The sequence below is a fragment of the Hypanus sabinus genome, chromosome 16 (assembly GCF_030144855.1).
Source record: "Hypanus sabinus isolate sHypSab1 chromosome 16, sHypSab1.hap1, whole genome shotgun sequence".
In the NCBI taxonomy this organism is placed as follows: Eukaryota; Metazoa; Chordata; class Chondrichthyes; order Myliobatiformes; family Dasyatidae; genus Hypanus; species Hypanus sabinus.
The window spans coordinates 34,838,350-34,859,232 of NC_082721.1; the positions used below are offsets into that span (position 1 = coordinate 34,838,350).

The following is a 20,883-nucleotide window of genomic DNA, read 5'->3' on the forward strand; positions in this document are numbered from 1 at the left end:
CTTCCTTGATAATAGAATATTTAACTTAAGTACTTCCAAGTTCTTTTTAATAACAGTTTCATTCTCACATACAACTACCAAGGGCTGAAACTTTCAGGACCACATATTCCTTCAGGCAGACGTGCCAAATATCTTGGCTTGCTCCTGATAAAGCAAACAGTGTGCAGTAAGAAGCCATTCAAACTACAATACTGAAAATCTATAGAACTAGCTACAGCTCTAGTCAAAGTGTCCCAAAACACGCATTACACTGGTGTCTTCCCAACAATGTGGAAAGGAGACTACGTATGTCTTAATTCAGAAAAAGCAGAACATAGTCTGGCTACTTACTGATCAGTCATCAGTAGAATGATAAAAGCATTCTTTGCAAGTTGCTCTAATCACTGGAGCCCAAGCTTGGGTTTTGTCACAACTGTATGGGTCCAGATGTCAATACTCCAAAGGTTCAGAGAGTATGAATTCCCGGAAAAAGTTGAGAGGTATTGCCTCTGATATTAAGGCATGCTGGCAAATTTCAACTCTATGGGCAAAGTGAAATCACTCCAATGGTTGCATTCATACCTTGCAAGAAGGAGATGGCTGCGATTACCAGAGATCAACCATCCTAGCCTTAGGATGTCACTAAAGGAATTCCTCAACTGCTTTAAAACTTTCTTTCCATCCTAAAACGGGGATATCAGTACAATATTTAAATCCAATTGTAACTCCGCAGCAAATGAAACCGTCTACCCCTGAATGCAGAAATACATAGACAACACTAAAGCAGGGCCTAATGAGTGCCATGTAACATTTATACCAAAATGTCCAAAATGAGAATATACTATATCCTACTTTTGACATTCAATGTCATTACCATCACTGAGACTCCCAACATTCTGAGAGTTACCATTGACCTGAAACTCAACTGGGCCTGCCACATAAATATCATAATTATAAAAGTAGATATCCTGTGGTGAGGAACTCTTCTTCTCATACTCCAAGGCCTTTCCAGCGTCGACAAAGTAATAAAAGCATGTGAAGAATACTCTACACTTGCCTGTGTGTATGTACACCAACAATTCTCAAAAAGCTCTGCAGTATCCAAGGCAAAACAGTCCACTTGATTAGGATGTCATCAATCAACCTAAATATACATCTCCTCCACCACTGGAGCAGTGGCTGCCCATCCAGCCATCTACAAATATAACCCAGGCTACTCTGACAGAACCTCCCTTACCCACAACACCTGCCACTGAAGCCAGATCAGCTGATGCACAGGAGCACCATTACCTGCACATTTCCATCCATAAACCCTTCTGATGTGAATATCAGCTCCTTCATTACCAATGAGTCTAAATCCTGGAATCCCCTGCCCAATAATGCTGATGGAGTATCTTCACAAGGACTAGCATAAGCAGGCAATTTACTACCCCCTTCTGAAGACAATTAGGAATGGGCCATAAATGCTGGTCTTGCCAGCAACACCCAGTTAATGGAAAAACAATAATTAAAAGTATTAAAAGCAAATATACCAATTTGATAACAATGGCATAAAGTGCACTGCCTTGCTTCATTAAACACATTTCTTACCCCTTTTCTTTATTCTCCCCATCTTTAAGGCCTTCTTGGTCGGAAATAACATCAGACACCAGTTTGAGAGCCCGTTCTGTCTGAGAGACGATCCTTTGCACGGCCTGCAATTCTTCTTCTGTAGGATATATGTTAGCATGTTTTGCCATGATGTAGCGATCATCTGAGGAATCAGGACGACGAGGAGGCTGAAATATTTAGAAACAAGATTTACAATAATTTACACCTTACCCTTGTTTTTTTTGACAAAATGGCAAGGTAATGAACTGGAGTTCTCTAGCAAACTGAAGTTTTAACTTTCATTCACTGTTTTACTGATTTATGATGGGTTACAAATTTACTTGAAAGAATTTCTCACATGCATTTAACATCATACCTTTAGTTCATGGATATTGAGAAGTAAAGATGACAATGCTCTAAAAATTTTATTAGCTACTTGTGCACTATGACAATTACTTTTTGCTTCCTGAATTCAGTGTTTCAATGCAATAGAAATTGTGCAGAGGTAACTAGTGATATCCACAGTACTTCTTTGGAATAGAAAATAATTTAAGACTGAACAGCTTCTACAGAACGTTCGATATTTCAGAATAAGATGCTCCTTTTGAATAGATTTTATAGTACTATGGACGTAAACGTACCAGGGGTGCAGGTGCTTGTGGCATGCCCAATCTTCCCATGAGCGGTGGTGGATGCCAGTCTGGTGCTAACCTACGGCGCTGCTCTTCCCAGTAAATGTGTTCTTCCTCCACCCTCCTCCAATACATCTCTTCTTCATAACGTCTGCAACAGTGTACAGAAGGCATTTTTTAAAAAATGGGATACATATTTGTTATGCCTCTCAAACATCCCCAAGTATTTCACATGTATTTTGTTATTCATCAGTACATTTATGCAGATGAACAAAACAGTAATGTTATGTACTACATTCCACAAACAACTGAGATGAATAAACACAATGTGTAGTGCTGCCTAAGAAATCTTGATTTCCTATTATAAAAAATGGTTAACTTCAATTATGGTAGAGCAGTCTGACAATGCTCATTTCTTAAAGTGTCTAAGCAACATTTCACTGCACAAAATCTCAACTCATAAAAACTCATCTCAACTTACTTCTATTTTCTGGGTTTGGTCAGATATAAAGATCATAAAGTGCCAAATCTGAACAACACAGCACAATTTCATCAGTTTCATAGGATACCTTTACCACGGATGTAATACTTCTAATTAATTTCAAAACACATCCAAAAATATTATGAAATTTTAAATTACAACAGCCACACAATTCACATGTCTGGCAAGATCCTACAAAATGAACAGGAATTGTTTGGCAAATCAGTTTCCAGTCAAAATGCTGCATTAACCTCATTTCCATTCGCCAGCGCTCTTCCTCTTCTCTCCTTCTCCAGTACTCCTCCTTCTGCATTTGCTTTCGCATCTTCTCCTCATGGATTTTTCTGGCACGGATACTTGGTTTTATTTCAACCTGAAGGTCGGGGTTTACTTTTTTCTTTAAATCAAAGAGAGAGAATTAATTGCCTAAAACAGCAACAGCTTTTAAGTTAACTGTACGCAACCAAAACTAACCATTTTTTAAAATGCAGAACATCAGAATCCAGCACACTCACAGTTCAGTAGGAACAGAATGCTTTTAGGTCCATTGATTTGAAGGATTGCCTAAAACTAAATTTAACCTAAATCCATTCCAAAACCAGCATTTATTTCATCTACTTTCCCTTTGGTTACAATGAAGGAAAAATTATAAAATTGCAAAACTACAATAACAAGTCAGTTGTCCGACAGGGCTAATGCTTCAGATTAAATTTACAGGAATCCACCTAAAATCTTAACCTGTTTATTTTTTCCAGATGTTGAAAGGGCAGCTTTTGTTTCCAGCAGTGCTAGTTTTATTTCCTTGGGCCTACTTATTTTAATTCCCCATGTCTCCCTAAGCCAAAATCTTTAAGACGTCTAGATCTTCACTTGAATGCTATCTCAGTGTAAGACTTTTCTCTGCACCCCCCCCCCAAGCAAAGTGAACAAAAATACTTTCATCTTTAACTGATAGAAAATACAAATGCAAAGGTTGATCATTGTGCAAGCATAATTAAAGTCATCGACAAGCTAAGAAAAAAGTGAAGATGAACATGTAATTGGGTACAGTGATTGAGCGCTTTCATTTGTCACCAATAAAGGAGTGCTCTTTTTTTTTACAGAAGCTGCATGATTAGAGAGGTCAGAGTTGGTCTTAAATATCTGCCAAAATGTTTAGACAGAAGGAAAGGACTTAAAAATCCAAACAAATAGACCTCAGGCACCGGTGGATGAAGTAGATATGGAATTCCCAGCATGGAGCAGGTCCATGGAATGAAATGGCCTTATAGCTTGGTTTAGTCTGATAAAAAAAGAGAGAGAGAGGTTGCTGGCACTTAATTTAGATTTGTATTTATCCTGAAGTACCATTTTAAGCACCACTTTAAGTATTTCAAACAGAAGTTTTATATACAGCTAATGCAGATGCCAGTAAGCTTGAACTTTAGGTATGTTATTAAGTAGATTAGCTGCATCATTTACAGCAGGGCCAAACTCAGCTTTTACTCAGTGCCATTGATGGCACTTGCTGATATTAAAAATGAGCAAGATTTTGGTGGCAGAGAAAACCCAGATTGAGATTAGTTATTTGGTCTAGTACTTTTAGTCCTGGCCAGTAAAGGTGCTGGAAAAACTTAACATCTGTGGAGAGAGAAATAGTCATTGTTTTAGGTCAATGACCTTTCAGAATACTAGCAACCCAAAATGTCTAGCATTTTCCTTTACTCATCTAAAGATAGATAAGCTGTAATTAAAAGCCTTCACCACTCCTTATCAGTTTACACTACAAATTCATACAGCCTTCTGGTCTCCATCCTATTTCAAATATTCCTTTGTTCTCTCTTTGCCCCTTTTCTCTTCCACTTAAAATGTGTTTCATTTCAAACATTTTCTACCTCTTATGAAAGGTCATTGACTCAAAATATTAACTGTTCTCTTCATAGATGCTGTCTGAACTGAGTATTCCCAATTTTATTTATAATTCAGATTTATATTTCAGTATTTTTTTGGCTTTTTAGATATGCAAAGTCAATCTTGTAGGCCTGTGTTCTCCAACTGTATCAAAAGAGCACCTTGGTCTTCGCAAAAAACATGCACAGAGCGATTCAGCATTGAAAGCAGAGCAAGCCACACTCCGGGATAGAATCAGTGGGGCAAAGTACACCTATACATTTCTTTAAAGTATTGATGTTCAGCTCTTCTAGGTTCCAAACAGAACATATAATGTATTCATACATTTACAGTGTGGCATTCTACACTTGCTTCTGCAATCATCTCAGGTTTGTTTGTGGAACATATGTGATATCATCAAGGGAAAGACCATTTAAACTAATATTAGAGTACAAAATAGTCACTACAATACAGGTTATAATCAAAATTGTGAGCCACTTACTGTATTAATCTAACAAGCTTTTCTTTCCACTAGTGAAAAGTGATTGCTGTTTTAAATTATAGAAACTGAAACAAAACATTACAAACATTTAACGTTTTTTCCTTGATTTCTTGTGTAACATTTAAAGACCAAAAATATGGGACAGAAAACAGAGACTAAATATGTAGCATGTAACTGAAGTCATGGTTAACATGTAATATGAGGAGATGGATTAAAATTTTGTAGCAACAAAGAATGCAACTGAAAACACAAACAGCGCACTGTTTTCACTCTATGCAATCTGCAAAGAAGAGCAACGGTCAATAAGTCTTATTCAATAAACCCAAAATAAGTCTGTTCTTTTAGGTGTCTGCTATCTTAGCATTGAAACTCATGTTCACACATTGCTTAAATTAGACTTGCATGCTTTATACACCTGTATATAACAATAACTGATTTGCAAAATTACAGTATTCACTAAAATGAAAAACAGGATAGCTCACTGAAATTAAACATACAATAACAAGGTTCTTACCTTATATTGCAGTCTATGCCTGCGACCTTTCAAATGCATGTCTTTTGCATTAGGGTCATTGAAGCTACATTCACAAAGTTTGCAATGAAATCTGATCACTTTTCCTTCATCATTATGGACCTAGAAAAATACAATTAAAGAAATTATGTAAGCAAGGTGGAAAATAATGAAGGCTGGAAAGGGGAACAAATAGACAACCAAACAAAATATCAGAAACCCTTGACATCAAACCAATCAATAACTTTTCAAAAAACTTTACATAATCAATCATTTAGTTCTTGTCATATTGACATATAACACTATCCCAATCAATGGAAATTAAGACTTGAAAACCAGGAAAATCAGGAGATGCAGAGACCTGAACAAACACTTACTTGCTTTCACAACAGAACACAATAAATGTGTCCATATAACAAGTTTAAGCTTTTCCTTAGTGAAAGTAATTACTTTGACTTGCTCCCTTTTAGCTAGAATTTTCTCTAGGTCTAAAGGCTCATGTCTCCAGACCACATCCTGGGGTTTTAAATTCTCAAGATTCTGGGATAGGTCTTAAAAACCACAAATGTGTAGTCCCTATTCAAGGAATGAAGGAGTAGGAAGCTAATTAGCCTGACAGCTATAATAGGGGAAATGCTTAAATCCTTTGTAAAGGAAGTAGTTGCAAGGTTCATATTAAATCAAACCATAATAAAATCAAGAGGTGTCCACATTGTATAATAAAAAGAAAATTACACTGCAGGCATTAGAAGATAAAATAAACAGGGCAGGGACAAATCCAGCAAATGTACTGTATTTAAATTTTATCGGCTGTCTACTAGAGAATATTCAAATAATTTTCAGATTTGTAAGTCATAACTAGCAGTATGGCAGAGGGATCAAAGTTTGGCCTCAACTGTTTATAAGCTACTTTAATGACTTAGTTGAAAGGATTGAGTGCAGTGCAGTGCAGTGCAGTCAAATTCGTTGACAATTCAAAAAGATTGGACTGCACTCTGCGAAGATGCTGATTCTGCAAAAGGTGACGAAGAATGTTGTAGATCAAGTATAATGCAGGGAAATGCCATGTTAGGCACTTTGGTAGGAAGAACAGAAAAGATCATTTAAATGGACAGAAATTCAGTATTTTGCAGTACAGGACCATCATGATGTCCTCACATATAAAACGTGAAGTTGATGTCTCCCTCAAGGGAAAAACTCCAATTTGAAAGGAGAGCTTCAAAATAAGAGATCACCCATTCAAAGCAGAATTTCTTTCTGGATGATTGCAAAATCCCAGAATACTGTAACTCAGAGACCAGACAACTGAATTATTGAATAAAACTGGAGAATGAGAAGGGCACGAATTTTGACTAAGTGGGAATAGAAACTTATGAGAAACAGACAGGAAAGAGGAGCTGAAAAAAAAAGTCTATCGGCTATGATCTCAGACAGTGTTTGGGGAACAACCTAGCTTGCTCCTGCTCTATTTCTGACATTGTATTGTGCAAGTCAGTTTGCCACCTTGTCCTTGAAAATGATTTTTGGAATAGATTTTTAAAAAATCTGCTTCTTTTGGCTAAATGAAACATCTAATTCTGAAAATAATACAAATCAAAGCTTTTTTTGAAAAAACATCATGAAATAGCTAAGTGCCATACTTTCTTTCGTCCTTTTAATTATTTTTGTTATTTGAAGGCCACATTCTGCTTCAAGAAAAAAAATCAACACCTTCATTTCCTGGGGAATCATTAACAACACTTTACATTAAACTGCATCTCTGTAATTGAACTGTGTTCCTTTAGCTTCGTCTGTCAAAATATTTTGAATTACTTAAGCAGATAACTGATTTCAAAATTTATGGAGGTTAACATTAGTGAATTCTTATAAAGTTTGTATATACAAGTCTTCCTCAGTTTAAGAAAGTTTAATTGTCAATATTGGACTATATCCCAACCCAGCTCCCCCCCGCACCCAATAAAATTGTTATGTCTCTGACTTACAAATCTCTTATTTGCTACAACGAACAGCGTTCTACTCTTGAACATTACGAATACACTATCACAATACAAATCATATTTTAATCAACATAATTTAATCTAATACTTTAATCAACAAATTTTAATCTAAAAAATTATTTTCCAGGAATGCATTCAGTTTGTAAACTGAGAAGTGGCACAGTTCCAGGGCCAGCAGAATTTGAGGTGATTAGATAATTAGGCATGGTTGATGACAACCTCTGTTCTTTAAATTGACTTTGCCTTCCAAGTAAATTTATTTTTGTAAAAAATTTGTTAATGGGAGCCATACATCTGCTTCCATCTCCATTTATATGGTCACCAATAAATGCTCTACGTTAGAATAGATTGAGCAAGGTATTTTAATTTCTCACTTTTACACTAACTATTAATTCACTTCAGCTTTGAAAAAAACAACTGATATTGAAAACAGAGAAATTGAATCATCTTTTGTTGATATTTAATTCCAACAACATGTGGGGAGGGGTTACCAGTTGAGGGCTGAGGTGATTTCTAGGCATGGCCTACAAGAAAAGGATGGGCTGTTTAATGTTAAAATGGGTGACAGTGAAATAAAGGGCAATAAAGTGAGATACAGAACCACACAAAATCAGAGGTAGGCAAGAGCATTTCCTCTGACGTATTACATATAATGCCATAGGAGATGAATTAATAATATCACAATATGTGCTTCCACTTTGCTAATATAATCAGTACATTTGTATACTCGTATAAATCAAAAACTGCTATGTAGGCTTGTCATGCAATGACTAGCGTTGTTAATGGTGGGAAATTTAAATACTGTAGAGATTTACATAAATATCCATAATAAATTTGGAAGCAACCATTTATAATGGAAATTAAAAGTATAGAATACATGATATTACGATGAAGTAGGAGTTACATCTGCTCACCCTGGACCAAAAATCCCAGCTTCTAACCCCACTTCACCCAAAGACGATTTTTTCATCTCGACTTTGAACAGGATTATGGGTGCCTCAGTCCAGCATTTTAAGCCCATTCCTAGTTGCCTTGTACAGGTGCTGGTGAGCCAACTTCGGGAATAACTGAAGTTCGAAGGTACTCCAGCAGTGTTGTTAGACAGGAAGTTCCAGGATTTTGACAAAGCAACAATGAAGGAATTGATTTTTGCATCCAAGTCAGGATGGTGCAGAAATTGAAGTGCAACTTGGGAGGTGGAGGTGTGCATCTGTGTGGTTGCTACCTTTGCCCTTCTAGGTAGCAGAGGTTTTGTGTTTGGGAGATTCCGTTGAAGACGACTTGGCAGGTTCCTGCAGTGCATCTTGGAGATGGTACACACTGTAACCACTGTGTGCCTGTGTAGAGGGAATGAATGTTTAAGATCTATGGATTGAGCATGGCATATCTCTGAAGAATAAGGTAGTCTACAAGGCTGGCGTACTGCCTTTGCTGTTGTATGGCTGAGAGACATGGGCTATGTATTGCTGCCACAATTCAATACTTTTCTTCTGAACTGCCTTTGAAAAAGAGCTCCTAGAACATGGCAGCAAAAGGATCCAAACCATTCCGGAGGTGTGTAGCATCCCAGGCATCAAAGTGATGCTCATTTCATCACAGCTATGCTGACTAACCATGCTGGATTTATGCAAAATTAAGCATTCCAATAATTCTACTGTACAGTTAACTACAGCAAGGGCAGTGCTCCAAGGAAGTCCAAATAAAGATACACGGACAAACTCAAGAAAGCTAACCTGAAGGTTTGTAGTATTGGCAGAAAGACACAGAAAATCACAAATGACAGTTAAATGGGACACAGCTAGCGAGATTGTAACTTATAATTGATTAAGGTTCACCACATGAAAATCAAAAATGTTAGCCAGGCTCCTTCAGTGTCAACACACAACTGAACTATCAAAGCAATAACCGGGGCTATATTTGGATGTCATGGATCAACCTTGCAGCATAAATGTTTGCAGATAAGCAGAATCTTTCACATCAACTGCTCAATGACTACTTAAAGTGTTGGTCAATCATATCAGTTTGTCCTAATCAAGCTTCCCTTCTACAGCTAAATTCATTCAGGCAAATGAAGGAAATACAATCATACTTTTGACATGATTTGTAAATGGTGCAAAAGGATTGTCAAGCGAATACCTAGCCTTTGATCTACTGCATTATCAGTAGTTATATGGTTTAGTTAAGTTTATGGACAAAGGATTCTACGTTGGGACATTTCAGCAAATATAATGCTACTGAATGTCAAGGGTAGGTGTTTGCTTCTTTGGTTGAAGGATGCTACCTTGAATGTATGTGCAGTAAAAATTACTTGCAATTTTCATCCTAAGCTTGAACATTATCTAGATTTGGATGCATACAAGCCAGATTGCTTCATCATCCAAATTGCAAATAGAACTGGGAAGTGAATCCGCTAACATCCCCATTCCAATCTTCTGAAAGAGGGTATGTCTTGGTATATCAACTGAAAACAAGTGTCTCAAAGAATAACTGCAATGTTCTGATTTGAGATCATTGACCTCAACAACCAAAATCATTATGTGTGACTCCACCAATTCCCATTGACTTCAATTTTAATAGGTTCCTTGACATTGTACTTCGTCAAATACTACATTGATACCAAGTGCAGTCAGTCACCACACCTGCACAATTCAGCTCTTTTGTCCTCATTTGGACTAAGACTGCAATGAGACCTTAAGTTGCCATACAGCATTGAAATTATTAGCTGACTAAATAGAGCTTGAAAGCATTCTCTAAACCTTGTTCATTTTGCAATAAACATGAATAGACTGTTGGGGTAATATTTGCTGCATCTTTAGCCAGACAATTCTCTATATTGATGAAGCTACGCAGTGTTGCACTGTAATAGTTTGGCTCGAAATTTGGGTAGATTTGAAATACTCACAAATTCAGGGAGTGGATATGTGTGAATTATATGCAATGCAAGCTGGGCAACATAAATTATTTGGGAGTTATTTTAAGGAGCTTCTCAAACTTTTCCTGACTCTCACTCAGTTATAGCTATCACTATCTCTAAAACTTCGCTACACATCTCCTCAGATGATGACAATGATGGTGATACCATTCAATTTGTGCTTAGCAATTGTGTCCCACCCATGCTCCCACAAGCTCACAACCAAATGTGTAGTTTAACAACCATCTGCTTGTAACAGGAGTTCTTAAAGAAAATCAAAAGTTAACAAATTTCAAAATAACAACATTATGTAATCTTTCAATTTTTTCAAAACAGCGTAACATTAGTTGCAAAGTTTAGGAAAATGTTAGTCATTAGAGTTTTGATAGAAGTATGCAACAAAGGAATAAATTCATAAATTCATAAATTCTCCCCAGGCTCTCTTCCCCCCCCCCCCCCACTTTGGTAAATTATTTTAAAAGCTTTTATAAAACTTGAAAACATTCTCTAATCATGATTCAGCGTTGCCCTTCTCCAAATTGTTTAAGAATAAATATCATAGAAATGTTTTTGACTAAGATACCTCTTCTACATAATCGTGGCCTACAGGCTGTACGTCATTCTGAAGCTGTGCCGGTATAGTGGAAGCTGGTACTGATGCTGTGACCTGGTCGGCCTTGAATTCCTGTGTCTCAGACTCTGGCTTGGCATTTGAGACTTTAGTATCCTCCATTTTGTTTCCCATTGTCTGCACTTTGTTTCCTCCTTTGAATTCAGAAAAGTTTTTGAATTTATTCAAATATAGACCAACCAGAAGACTGTATGCATTTATTACTACATGCAGTAATAATAATTAATCCGAAAATTAAAGATTAAGCATGCAGCAGTATAATTATAGCACCTGTACAAACCAGTGTAAAATTGAAGACAATACCAACAAAACCCCAAAGCACTCCTCTTCCATTACCATGAAATCTAAGTCTTCCTTCATTAATATAATTTAAATATAAAATCCTCTGTGCTGTCTGCTTCGGAATTTAGAACTCAACAATAATATAAACAATGTTATATTACCTCAATTTTATTATGAATTATCTGTTGAAACCGTACAGTATAACTTTCAAAGCACCACTGATTTAACAATATTCTGCAGTTTGATTACCATGGAGGTCACTAACAAATTGGTTTCTTCCATGAAAGAGCAATTAAGCTGATAGTTCTCACCGAAGTGTCAATTTTAAGACAAATGCCTGAGCCACATGTACCAGTTAATTACACAAACTACTGGCATCAATAATAAAATTAAAACTTTCTTGTTAAAGGACAAAACCATTCAATGAAAGATAATATTGAACCTTCTACAGCTCTATACTACACACATCTTTTAGATGTGCCCAGTGAAAAAAATAAAAGATACATGTTAATTTTAGGATAGAAGAAATTGAACTTTTAAAATAAATAGGTGCTATAAGAAAAGAGGAGTGAGGAAAGACGGCGCAGACACAGGCGACTTCATCCAGTTTGTCCATGAGACAACTTAGTTCTCTGATAACTTCTTTCAAGATGGTTGTGATTGTGTTGGAGTTCAAACTACAAGTATTTGTATGCGTGGGGTTTCGGACTGATTGTGTGGCCTAGTACTTCACTATCTCCAGGAATGGCCTGAAAGGGGGGAGGGGGAGTGATAGCGAGCAAGAGAGAGTGAAAGAGACTGTTAGTCCTCGAGACAGGGGGTTTGGAGAGGCAATGCAGAAGATTGTAACATCACAACAGCATGTTGCTGGTCTCCAATCTTGTTGTTGCAGGAGCAACCTCTCTAATCCTCGCTGCAGAGAGAGCCTGAGATACCAATGTGCTCGTTTGTGGAATGCAGTTTTAATGGATTCTGGATCAAGGACTCTTTGGGGCTTCTGCTGTTGCTTATATGGTGGGGGTGGGGAATTATGCTTCTGGCATGGTTGGGGAGGGGGTCGATGCAATTCCTGCTGCTTGTGCAGTAGTGGTGGTGGGGGGCTTCAGGGCTTTGATGGTTCTGTCATTCATTCTATGTGCTCTCTTTTGTTTTGAGGATGTCTGTGAAGAGTATGAATTTCAGGTTGGATACTGTATACATACTGATATTAAATGAACCTTCAAACACTTATTCATAAAATGACAGTACAATGCGGATCTTCCCCAGGTTCTGAACAGTTCGCAAGTCAGAAATGTAGTCATAAACCTAGTTTACACATGGCATAAAATGCCTGCAGCCCTGCATCAGCCAACAAATCCACCAGGCCAGTCTCCCAGACGCTTGATCATATGTACAAGTCAGGTGTTCAGAAGCTGGGGAAGATCTGTAAAGTTTATGGCATAGAACATGTATAAAACCCCTCATGGATTAAGAAACTAACTGCTGGAGGAACTTAGGAGGTCAGACAATGTCTATGAAGGGAAAATGGACAGACGATATTTCGAGTTAAGATCCTTGAACAGTCTACAGACCCTTCAAAGATGACTGCCCATTTCCTTCTATAACTGTTGTCTGGCCTGCTACAGTAGTGCAGCAGTTAGAGCCACACTATTATAACGGAATTCAGAGTTCAATTCTTGCACTGTCTGTAAAAAGTTTGTACATCCTTCCAATGAGCACGTGGTTTCCCCTGGGTGTTCTGGTTTCTTCTCACATTCCAAACAAACACTGGTTAGTAGGTTAATTTGTCATTATAAATTGTCCTGTTATTAGGCTAGGATTAAATAAGTGGGCTGCCGGGTGGTGTGGCTCATTGAACCAGAAGGCCTGTTCTGTGCTGTATCTCTATATTAACAAACATTGACCGTTCACTTTCCTCCATAGACATTGCCTGACCTGCTGAGCTCCTCCAGCAATCGGGGTGTTGCTCCAGTTTTCCAGCATTTGCAGTCTGTCTTGCATCTCTATAAAATTCTATTAGTTGGATAGTTTCACTCTAAGTTGCTCCCAAGGTCTGACACATTAGAGTGAAATACCGTTTCCAGTACTTTGAAGGGAGACAGACTTTGGCAAGGCAGGATAATTCAGCAGGAGGTGGAAAGCTTCAATATAGCTCTCAATGGAATGGATCCAGCAACTGCAAAAGGGCTGACTGCTTCACAGGATCAAATGATGCTTCATAAGATTAATTATTAGATGGATGTGCAGCAGATTCACAATGCATAACAAATTTGCACTTAAGAATACTAAAACAGATGACATAACTGGCATTATAAGACATGGCTGCAGGGTGATGAAGACTCAAATATCCAAGGATATTTAAGGAAATAGGAAGGACATACAAAAAATGATGTGATCGTGAAAGATGAAATAAGAGCAATGGTGGGAAAGAATTTGGCTCAGAACTTGCAGTTATAGAATCTGTCAGGATGGACTCAAGAAACAAGGGTCAGTAAACATTGGTAGGAGTTGTCTACAGGCATCCAAACAGTAGTGGTAATGTAGGGGATATCAAAGTGAAAATTAAGAGTGCATATAATAAGGGTACTACAGTAATAAATGGTTTTAATCAACATGTAGAATGATCAAACCAAATTATCAATCATATTGTGGAGAATGAATTCCTGAAATATGCATGGAATTGCCTTTTAGAACAGTGAAGAATGAGTCTATTAGGAACACACACAAAATGCTTCTGGAACACTGCAGGCCAGGCAGCATCTATAGGCAGAAGCACTGTTGACGTTTCGGGCCGAGACGCTTCGTCAGGACTAACTGAGAGAAAAGATAATCTCCTACTATCTTTTAGTAAGATCTCTTTTAAAAGAAATTAGCTTTTCTCTTAGTTAGCTCAAAAATAAAGTAGCCCAACCACTGTTAATAGAAGTTAAAGTTATATAGCCAATATAAGTAGCAAGTAAGAAGATTTGGAGCATTCTACAATCCTGCAAAAGGATAGCAAATTTGCAAAGGAACATTGAAACCAGATTGTAAAAAACACAAAAAATGAAAAATATTAGTGAAAACAAAAATAGGTCCCTTACAAGTATAACAAGGATTAAGAAATGACAAAAGAATTAAGAAAACACTTTGGTTTTGCCCACAGGGAAGAGGACATAAATAAATGCCAGACACGTGAGGGAACCAAAACTCCAAAAAGAATTCCAGGAAATTAGAAACACTGAAAAAAAGTGCTGGAGGGATAAATGAGACCGAAAACTGATAAATTTCCAGAGCCTCCTTCTACATCATAGAGTGCTAAATGGGCTAGAATGGAAATGTACGCATTGGCTGTCAACTTCCAAAATTCTAGAGATTGTGGAATCATTACTGCAGATCAAAGATGACAATGTAACTCTATTCAAAAATAAGAAAACAGGAAGCTCTATTAGTAGTAGGGAAAACACTAGTTTATTATTATAAACTATGTTGTAACAAGACACTTCTCAAAGTTTGAAGTTGAAAGTAAATTTATCATCAAACAAAACATCACAATATACAACCCTGAGAATCATTTTCGTTTGGGCTTAAATCAACTTGGGCTGTCAACCAGTGTGCAAAAGGCAACAAACTGCAAATACAGAAAGAAAGAAATAAAAATAAACAAACAATAAATACTAAGAACATGAGATGAAGGTCTTGAAAGTGAGTCCATAGGTTGTGGGAACATTTCAAAGATAGGCAAGTGAAGTTGAGTGATGTTATCCCTTTGGTTCAAGAGCCTGACTATTCCTGAATCTGGTGTGAGTCCTGAGGCTCCTGTGGCTTCTTTTCTTGATGGCAGCATCTAGAAAAGAGCACGTCCTTGGCATTTGGTGGGGTCTCTGGTGATGGATGCTGTTTTCCAGCAACAACATTTTGTGATGATGTGCTCAATGGTGGGAAGAGCTTTACCCGTGATGGAGTGGGCCATTTCCACTAATTTTTGTAGAATTTTCCATTCAAGGACATTGGCATTTCCATATCACACTGTGATGCAGCTAATCATTATACTCAGCAGTAAACATTTATATAAGTTAGTCAAAGTTTTAGATGTCATGCCGAATCTTTACAAACTCATAAGAAAGTATTACTTTCTTTGAAGTTGCACTTAAAATGCTGGGCCCAAATGAGTAACACCAAGGAATTTAAAGTTGCCGACTCTGTCCACCTCTGATGAGCACTGGCTTATGGACCTGGTTTCTAATGATGAGTCACCGACTTTGTGTAAGAGGTTGTTATTATGGCACCACTCAGCTAAATTTTCAATCTTCCTCCTTTATGCTGATTCGTCACTATATTTAATTCAGCCCAAGACTTGAAATTGGCACTGGAGCTCTGCTTAGCCACAGATACAAGTGTAAAGCATATAGAGCAGGGGGTTAAGTACACATTCTTGTGGTGCAACTGTACTGATGGAGATCCTGGAGATGTCGCTGCCAATCCAAACTCACTGGGGTCTGCAAATGAGATTCCAAGTGCACAAGGAGGTCTTGGAAGCTTATTGATTTGTTTTGAGGGGATGATGGTATTGAATGCTGAGCGATAGTTGATAAAGAGCATGATGTATGCATCTTTTGTTATCTGATGTTCTAGGGTTGAGTGAAGAGTTAATGAGATGGCATCTGCTGTGGACCTGGTGCTCCAGTAAAATTGGAGTAGATCCAGGTCACTTCTTAGGCAGGAGTTGCTATGCTTCATCACCATCCTCTCAAAACTCTTCATCACTGTACATTAAGTGCTACTGGATTATAGTCATTGAGGCAGGTTACAATCTTCTTCTCAAGCACGGGTATAATTCAACACTGCTTGAAGCAGGTGGCTATCTCAGACTGCTGATGTGAGAGGTTAAAGATCTAAGTGAACACTCCAGCCAAATGACCAGCAGAGCTCTTCAGTACTTGGTTAAATACCCCATCTGACCTGTATGCTTTTCAAGGGTTCACCCACCTGAAGGCTGTTTGCACATTGGACTCAAGAGACTGAAATCACAGGACCATTGGGGTCTGTAGCAGTTTGTGATGGTTCATTCATGTTTTGACGATCAAAACGAGCATAGAAAGCATTGAGCTCATCTTGAAGCAAAGCCCTGTTGTCACTCTATGTAGCTTGATTTAACTTGCTCAACTGTCAAGCATCCTTCATTGATTGAAGTTAAGTCCCGAATTGCCACTTCACCCATGAGATAGCTTTTCAGAGATCATATCTGGACTTCTTGTAACTTTCTTGGTCACCAGATTTGAAAGCCTCTGATCTGACCATCAGCAGATTATGGTCTTATGGTTCATCCAGGGCTTCTGGTTGGGGAAGACTGAATGACTTTGTGGGGACACACTTGGCTGCAACTATTTTTATAAAATCCGTGACAATCATGGTGTATTCATTCAGATCCACAGATGAGCCCTTGAACATGGCCTAGTCCACTGAATTGAAGCAATTCTGTATTCGCTCCTCTGCCTCCCACAACCACCTCTTTGTTATCCTAATCTCTGCAGCAGCTTTGCTTTTTCCCTCTGCTCGTATGCAGGTAGGACAGCCAAGTGATCTGATTTCTGAAATGCAGTCTGGGCATGGAACCGTGGGCATTTTTGATCTTAGTGTAATTGTGCAGTGGTCTAGTATGTTGGGGTCTCGGGTGCTACAAGTTATAGGTTGATGGTAATTGGACAGGGTTTTCTTCAAACAAGCCTGACTGAAATACCATACTATGATTTGAAATGTGTCTGGATGGACTGATTCTTCTCTGGAGTCAACATCGTGCAGTGTCTCATGAGGTTGATTATAGTTGGATTCTGGTAGAATGTAAACTGAGGTCAGCTTAAAATTCTAAAATATCAATGGAATGAGGTAATTAAATATGGATTTATTAAAGGAAAATGGCAGTTCATGAGCCTACAAAATTCTGACAAGGCTCAACAGACTAGATGTTCCGCTCATCCCCCTTGACCCTTGAAAAGTGGGTTTTGCTTAGAACCAGAGGTTACAGTCTCATAATACAGAACAAGACTACTTGGACTGAGACAAGAAGAAATTTCTTCACACAATGTAAAGATTCTATGTAGTTCTCTACCACATAAGGGTAGAGGCTGATTCACTGAAGAAATATAATAAGGTTGAAGAATTTAAGATGCAAAAAATATCAAAGTCTATGTTAGAGACTGGAGGTATTTTAGGATAGACTAGCCTTGATCTTATTGAATAATGGAGCAGGCACAAAGGGTCAATTAGCCTAATGCTACCTCGTTAGGTTTTCTGTATTTACAGACTGAATTGAGAAAGTAATGACTGAACAGTTACAATTTTCAAATTTTCAGCAGGTCAAAGTTGGGAAAGAGTACGTTAAACACAATTCAAAAATTAACATACCAACAAATGTTATTTTGGGTGTTACTGGTTTCTTCACTGTCACTGTAGTTGGTTTGCTTGTACTGTTTGTGAAGGCTACAGCAGGCTTGGGAGGCATTTGGCTGGCTGGTGGTATAGTGGCTGTGGTAGTGGCAGCACTACTTGTTATTTTGTTCATCGCAGTTGAAGTTGAATTCACTACAACTGGCTCTGTAGAGGGAATTGGCTTACCCAATTTGGTGTGCAATTTCACAACCTGCAAAAAGGAATACAGAACTGTTAAAATACATTTAACCCCTGCATCACAAGGGAACTCTAGGTGAACAAGGATTGTAATTAGTTATGAACAGTACTTGATTTTCCAAAAGTATTTCACATTCCTTAAATGATAATAGAACTACAAAAGTCTTTGGATCCTGGAATACACAGCAACATACACAATGCTGGAGGAATCCAGCAGGTCAGGTCGGATCCATAAAGGGAAATGGACAACTGGAATTTCAGGTCAAGACTTTCACCTGGACTGAGTTAGGATGGTAGTTGAGGCAGGTGTGATAAGAGTTAAGACACCCTTAGATGGGCAATGAACATGCAAAGAATGGAGGGATATGGATTTACACAGAAAGAATGAACTAGTTTAGTAGGCTTTTAGTTGCTAGTTTAATTAGCCCAGCACAACCTAAATGGGCTGAAGGGCCTGTTCTTGCTATACTATTCTGTGTTCTATTGATCTAACAATATGTTCTAGATTAACAAAAGGACAGTCTACATTCAGTTTAATAGCAAGCCAGAATTATACCCCAGCCCAACTTAAACTAACATGTAAGAGTGACAACTATGTATTCAAAATTAAGTAGAAAAAGTGTGTGTTGCTTCAGAAAATTCTGAGCTTAACTGAACAAGTTCAAATCAGACTCACATATGTTCTTACATATCAAGTTTTGTGCTCTTTATCAATATGTAGAATAGATACAAGATAAACCCCTGAAACTTGAGCCACTTCCCTTTTATATTAGTCCACAAATGACTCGAGCCTGCTCTGCAATTCAAAGATATGATTTTGATCTGAACTCTCCCCATCCAAATGTGTTATGCATTAACTCTTCAGCCTTAAATTTACACCTCTTGAAAATCTGCATTAATCGAATATAAATTCCTACTATACAATGCTCCAAATGACTCCACAATGCAGTTATAAATGGCTGCTCCCCTACCACGAGACTAGAGACCCTAGTTCTATACTCTATATAAAATGATGCTATCTTTTGCAAATAAAGCTTTTAAAACCCGTATGAAGTGTCATTTATTAAGGATTCTAGAAGTAGGGGCCCTAGCACTAGAGAACAAGCAGAATGTCAGAAAGGGTGGGTAAAGTCTCACATACTTAACAAAGACTGTCTCTACAGACAAAGGAGTTGCTTTAGAATATTGCTTCAGCCTGCAACTTTTCCAGTTGCCCAGTGATGAATCAATCTTAAGCCAATGCATTAGTAATAAACAAAAAATCAATTTGTTGGAATTATACAGAAAACACTTACAACATTTAAAAGTTTAGAAGTATTATCATCACTAAAAATCATCAAGACCTTTATAAAGCTGATTTGGTTTCTTTAGTAGATTTTATGAAGCAATTATTTTGTAGATGGAATCCACTTACACTTTTGTTAGCCGGCCGAATTAATGCAGTTAAAATGATGATTTTACCAAAATTTTTATATGTATTTCAAAATATCCTTTTTTTTAAAACTAAGAAGTTTTTCGATCAGGTTGACTATTATTTCATCTTTTGTTTGGAATGATAAAAGACCAAGAATTGGCAAATATAATTTACAAAAATTAAAAAAAAGATGGAGGTCTTGCTTTGCCTAATTTAAGAATATATTATTGGGTTGTTAATATATATTATATGTGCTGTTGGTTATATTGGGCTGATAGAAATGAACGACCACCTTAGGCTGATTTGGAATTGAATGCTGTGAAAAGGTTCACTTAACCTCATTATTAGGAGCTTCTCTACCTGTACAACTGGCTAAAATTACTAATTTAAATTTATATCCTGTGATTAAAGCAGTCATTACGAATTTGGTTCCAATTTCATAATTTTTTTTAATCTCAAAAAGTTTAAACTTTTGAGTTTAATTTATCGAAATTATTTATTTAAACCTTCATTAAGTGATCCTACCTTTCTTCTTTGGAGGAATAATTCACGGATTTGTTCCAAGATGGCCAACTGATGTCTTTTGAGAAAGTAGTAACTAAATACTCTCGTATTCACATTTCTTGCAATATCTTCAGGTCAGACACTTCTTACAAAAATACTTAAGTAATTTTCTATATATACAAGATTCTGACCTGTTAGATATTATTTTAAAAATGAATCCTTTAGTGAAGGATTTTATTGAGAAAACTTATAATTTATTGTTACAACAGTGCAATTACCCTTCACTTAAGATTAAGCATGATTGGAAGAGAGAGCTTAACATGACCCTGATAACAGAAGATTGTTTGCAGATTTTGAAGTTGGTTAACTCTTCTTCGATTTGTGCCAATCACTCTTTAATTCAATTTAAAATTGTACATCTTTACTATTTGACAAAGGAGATTGTCTAAAATGTTTCCTAATGTTGATAGTCAGTGCCACAGATGTAAAAACAAGGCAGCCACATTGACACATATGTTTTGGTTGTGTTCTGTATTGAAACATTTTTGGAAGTCTATTTTCTCTACAATTTCTAAAGTTTTAAAAATTAATTTACAACCTAATAAATTGACAGTTTTATTTGGTATAATCCCTCAATATATGCATGGTATTTCTCCATCAGACCAACATGTAATTGCATTTGTTACATTACTGGCCAGAAGGGCTTTTTTTTTTGAAATGGAAAGATGCTTCTGCTCCTACTTTGATACAATGGTTTTCTCAGGTGATGCTATGTCTTAGTTTGGAGAAAATCAGAAGGCGAACTTTTGATCCTCGATTTGATTTTGAGAAAAGGTGGGGTTCATTCGCCCACTACTATCATCTGATTTGAGTTATTAATATGGTTTCCTTCTGATTTTTCTTTAAGTGGATTTGAGGTGGCAGATTGATGTTTTTTTTTAAAATGGAAGCTTGTATGATGTATAGCTCCGGGG

At 37.2% G+C, this 20,883-nt stretch overlaps 1 protein-coding gene across 6 annotated transcripts in view; it reads right to left on the reverse strand.

Annotated features, from left to right (window-relative positions):
* LOC132406218 (zinc finger RNA-binding protein-like) overlaps nt 1-20,883 on the reverse strand; it is an 80,310-nt gene that overhangs the window by 29,068 nt on the left and 30,359 nt on the right. For all 6 annotated transcript variants that reach the window (XR_009516095.1, XR_009516097.1, XR_009516096.1 and 3 more), the window contains 6 exons: nt 17,770-18,004; nt 11,056-11,237; nt 5,568-5,687; nt 2,934-3,079; nt 2,211-2,352; nt 1,570-1,757 (listed from right to left, as the gene is read on the reverse strand). Coding sequence is in view for 3 of the 6 variants with exons in the window: in XM_059991555.1 (XP_059847538.1) it covers nt 1,570-1,757; nt 2,211-2,352; nt 2,934-3,079; nt 5,568-5,687; nt 11,056-11,237; nt 17,770-18,004 (1,013 nt within the window). In the remaining 3 variants the exon portion in view is untranslated. The remainder of the gene's footprint in view (nt 1-1,569; nt 1,758-2,210; nt 2,353-2,933; nt 3,080-5,567; nt 5,688-11,055; nt 11,238-17,769; nt 18,005-20,883) is intronic.